The sequence below is a fragment of the Triticum dicoccoides genome, chromosome 3B, assembly GCF_002162155.2.
Source record: "Triticum dicoccoides isolate Atlit2015 ecotype Zavitan chromosome 3B, WEW_v2.0, whole genome shotgun sequence".
Lineage (NCBI taxonomy): Eukaryota > Viridiplantae > Streptophyta > Magnoliopsida > Poales > Poaceae > Triticum > Triticum dicoccoides.
Window position 1 is genome coordinate 33,045,695 of NC_041385.1, and position 4,939 is coordinate 33,050,633.

The window sequence follows — 4,939 nt, forward strand, 5'->3', positions numbered from 1 at the left end:
GATGTAGAGGCGGGAACATACCGGTGTTCCTTTCCCAATATAAAATAGCAAAAGACTGGTGCGTTTCTTACCGGAATAGAAATAGGAGTACGAGGCGGAAACTAATTAACGGCGCCACGCGTATTAGTAACAGGTTACTATAAAAGCGAGAGCCGCCCGCTGGCTATAAAAGCGAGCCTAACCCACCTCAGATCGTCAGAGTAGTTGGAGTTGAGTTGCTGCCTAGTGGCAAAAAATGGGATGGTCGGAATTCATAGGCAACGACGTCGCCACCGCCACACCGGCAGTGCGCAACCGTGTTGCTAGACGGGATGAATGGGGCCAAAGAACCACGGCCACCGGTGGTGACTCTTCAAAATCTGCAATTGGTGGCCGCTTCCAGCGACTCAACGAGATCGGTGCAGGGGGCTTCGGTGTGGTTTACCGGGCGAGAGACCGCCGCACCGGCGAGATCGTCGCTATCAAGTGCCTCCGCACAAACAAGTACGCCCACGACAACAGCGGCGACCGCTACCTCTCCGCCTTCATGGGCGAGGTCAGCGCCTTGGAGAAGTGCAGCGGCCACCCGTCCATCGTGCAGCTGCGCGCCTTGGGCCAGCACGACGGCGAGGCCTTCATCGCCATGGAGTTCGTCGGGCAGACCCTCAGGCACGTCATGAAGCATGTCCGTTTCGGGAGGAGACACACCGAGCTGGAGGTCCGCCTGATGATGAGGCAGCTCCTCTCCGGCGTGATGAGGATGAACCGTCTAGGTCTCATGCATCGTGACCTTAAGCCGGGGAATGTGCTCGTCGACGACCGCAAGAACCTCAAGATCTGTGACCTTGGGCTATCATGCAGCATGGCCGATGGGCCGCCCTACTCAAACCACATCGGAACACGGGGTTACCGCGCACCAGAGCTCCTCCTAGGGTCCACGAATTACGACGAGCGCATCGACTCTTGGGCTCTTGGCGTCATGATGGCTGAGCTACTTGCTGGTCACCACCCTTTCTATGGGAAGACCGACATGGATCACCTCAGTGAGATTTTGGACCTTCTTGGTACGGCAGACATCAAAGAGTGGCCGGGCTATGATGGGCGGCAGCTGCCCGGCGGATGGGCATTGCATAGCAGTTTGCGCTCCATGTTCCCATGCCCTGCCGATGCTAGGAGAAGATGCCGCCCCCAACTTTCAGAAGCTGGTTTTGAGGTCTTGAGCGGCCTACTGCGATGCAACCCTGAAAAGAGACTCACGACGAGGGCCGCGCTGCGGCATAGGTGGTTTAAAGAGACCAACTTCAGGGCTGCAAAGAGCTGATTGGTTAACTTGCATAATCCATAATGTAGCTGCCTGTGTGGAATGAATGTATGCAGAGACAGATAGTCGTAATTCACCTCATATGTAAGTTTGAAATGTATGGGCCTGCCCACATATCAGTTTCTTGGAAAAATAATTAGCATGAGTGGATTTCCACCAACGTCTTTGTTTGCCCGCTACTGTCCCTCCTGCGTCAGCCTAACCATCAGTACCGTCGCTCATGGTCGATGAAATTGTGGTGTGTCGCCTCCTATGCCCCTCCTATGCCGAGCCACTGGCACCCATCAACCTCCACCTCGGAATTGTACACCCGACCTTCTTTTTCGACGAAATCAAATGCCATGAATCATGTTTCTAGGATCAACAAATGGAAATGTACGCATCATATATGAATAAAGTTAGCAAATGAGTATGGCGTCTCCCACATGATAGTACTAGAATTTTTGTTTGCACCGAGTATGACCCAAAATATGTTCAAACTACGCCCATGCACACATGGATATTTCTTGAGAATAATAAATGGCAACCATGTTTCTACTAGATGCTACTGCGCTGCACAATCCTCCTAACATGTTATACCACTTAAAGTACGTACCTGCATATGGTCCACTCTACAGACTCTTGCAGTTTATCTCCAGTTCGACCTGAGCGAGACGATCTTCTGCTTCTTCGAGGCCGCCGGGCGGGCTGACCACCAATATTTTATGTATGAAGTCTCACACCCTTCAACTAGTAAACTGTTGTCAAGCTAGCACCCAAACAACCAAAGTATACCTTGCCTCAATCACCATTATGACCATCCACCCCATCATCCTCTTGGTTCACCCGGTCATCGCTTCGCTTTCATCGTCCTTCTTGCTGTCAATTTTGGCATCCCCTTTGTCCCCATCGATACTCATGGTGATAGTGAGCACGACACGCTCGCCACCTTGGCGGCGAACCTAGGGGACAATACATAGGCAACATTTTGGCAATCGTTGAACAGAGACGAGCGGAGGATAATGGCCAATGTCCAGAACTGGGACTGGCACCTGAACCAAGAGAAACACACGGAGCATCCGGTAACGTTAACGTTCTGCTGCGCCTGTGTCTGGACACGAACCAGCGAGAACCCCGCGGAGTCCAGTGACCCTACATGAAGCAAGAAGAGGCGATGTCACTATCTTCGTCTTTTTCGTGGTCGTAGCTTTTTTTAGAATAATCCAACTCCACTTTATTCAATGTTCAAAGGGATCATTACAATATCATGGGGAAATCCTAGCCATAGGAGGCGTCCGACACCAGGAGAAAACGAAAATTTTGCAAGATAATGAGCTTCAAAGTTACAATATCTACTTTCATGGCTAAAATGACATTCATCAAGTTCGGTTCTCCTTGTATGGATCTCGCGACCAATAGCTGCATTGTCTCCTCCACTACCATCTTTGATATACTTTCCTGCTCATAAACAGTATGAAGCAGCAAATAATCGTCGAATAAGAAGATCATTGGCCAATGCTTGTGTTTCCCTACATGCCAGAGTCTCTAGAATCAAAGGATCAACAATATGCCAAAAGATCATAGCTGAAGAGACCAAAGACTCTACCATTTCACTGCGGCAAACCACTCCAACTGAGCCCACACAACCATTTCTCGAAACTGCACCATCAACATTAAATTTTTACAAGCCTGCCGGTGGTGCTAACCATACAACCCGTGGATTCCCGGTGATCCGAATCTGGGCTGTTTGTGGCTTCGTGTCATCATGTCCCTATATGCTAGTCGATGAAGAGTTTTGGTTGCTCCTCTACTAGTGCAGTGGTGTCTCGAATTATCAGTGGATGTGGGCTGGCTGCCACGGATGCCTGAGTTATCGACTGGATGGAACGTATGCATGCCTTCCCTGTCCTCTTTCCGGCATTCTCTCAATCGCTCACTTACGTCCCTATCTCCTATCTCCAAAACATCAACGCCATCAGCCCATCGCTTCTAATTCCGGCCATATCCGCTGCTAATTAGTGCCACGTTTCATCGGTGTAGTCCCTCCTCGATGTCTTTGACATATTCCCTACTACCTCCCGACCTTCAATCCTTTGACATGTGCCCCCATGGTGAACCCAAGTCACAGCTCAGTTCGTATTTGTGGCATTTCAAAGGGCATTGTACCACCTCCCTTAACTACCCTGATCACTATTAACGCGCAGTGTCATGCCACACATCACCGATCTATCGCTGTCTAATTTCGTGACAAAAATAGTAAATTAGATATAAAACATTTTTTTGTAAAAATCAATGCAGAAACTTTGGATGTATCTTTTTTTTTCTCCAAGCTCAGATGTATCCGCTTTTTAAAATAATGAAAATGTATGCCCCACATTTGCTATTGAACTATCAAGTTAATTTGCTCATTTTAAGTCTAAATTTAGATTATAAGTAATATTAGATTAAAATTAGGACTCAACAATGTGAATTAACAAAAAGGGATTTTCTTAAACAAAGCAATCTATCATGTCTTGGCTTTAAAGGGAATGTTGTCCCTTTGTTCGTAAATCTTGCTATGATAGTTATTAAATTCGTATTAGGATGTGAATTTAGCATGCTAAAGCTAACATATGTTTTTTACTTTTTAATGTCATGGATTAAGAAATTTTGACATAATATGTATCTATTATTAACCTATCGATGTAACCTTTATAAGCCCTTTAGTATGTTTTTCGACCTCGGTTGCAAGAGTTGCAACATTAGTCTAGTCCCTTAAGGACATGTTGAAGGAAATATGCCCTAGAGGCAATAATAAAGTTATTATTTCTTTCCTTATTTCATGATAAATGTTTATTATTCATGTTAAAATTGTATTAACCGGAAACATAATACATGTGTGAATACATAGACAAACATAGTGTCACTAGTATGCCTCTACTTGACTAGCTCGTTAATCAAAAATGGTTAAGTTTTCTAACCATAGAATGATGTGATTGACTTGACCCATTCCGTTAGCTTAGCACTTGATCCTTTGGTATGTTGCTATTGCTTTCTTCATGACTTATACATGTTCCTATGACTATGAGATTATGCAACTCCCGTTTACCGGAGGAACACTTTGTGTGCTACCAAACGTCACAACGTAACTGGGTGAATATAAAGGAGCTCTATAGGTGTCTCCGAAGGTACATGTTGAGTTGGCGTATTTTGAGATTAGGATTTGTCACTCCGATTGTCGGAGAGGTATCTCTGGGCCCTCTCGGTAATGCACATCATTATAAGCCTTGCAAGCAATGTGACTAATGAGTTAGTTGCGGGATGATGCATTACGTAATGAGTAAAGAGACTTGCTGGTAACGAGATTGAACTAGGTATTGAGATACCGACGATCGAATCTCGGGCAAGTAACATACCGATGACAAAGGGAACAACGTATGTTGTTATGCGGTTTGACCGATCGTAGAATATGTAGGAGAAAATATGAGCATCCAGGTTCCGCTATTGGTTATTGACCGGAAACGTATCTCGGTCATGTCTACATAGTTCTCGAACCCGTAGGGTCCGCACACTTAAGGTTTCGATGACAGATATATTATGAGTTTATGTGTTTTGATGTACCGAAAGAGTTCGGAGTCCCGGATGAGATCGGGGACATGACGAGGAGTCTCGAAATGGTCG

The 4,939-nt window shown here is 46.2% G+C and overlaps 1 protein-coding gene across 1 annotated transcript; it reads left to right on the forward strand.

Moving 5' to 3' along the window:
- The first annotated feature begins 235 nt into the window (after positions 1-235).
- LOC119274213 (putative cyclin-dependent kinase F-2) lies at positions 236-1,300 on the forward strand. Its single transcript, XM_037554871.1, has one exon. The coding sequence runs from the start codon at positions 236-238 to the stop codon at positions 1,298-1,300; it is 1,065 nt and encodes a 354-aa protein (XP_037410768.1).
- Positions 1,301-4,939: the final 3,639 nt, after the last annotated feature.

What these genes read in the sequence shown, in the direction of transcription:
- LOC119274213 (XM_037554871.1), top strand. Translation starts at nt 236, where the DNA reads ATGGGATGGTCGGAATTCATAGGCAACGACGTCGCCACCGCCACACCG.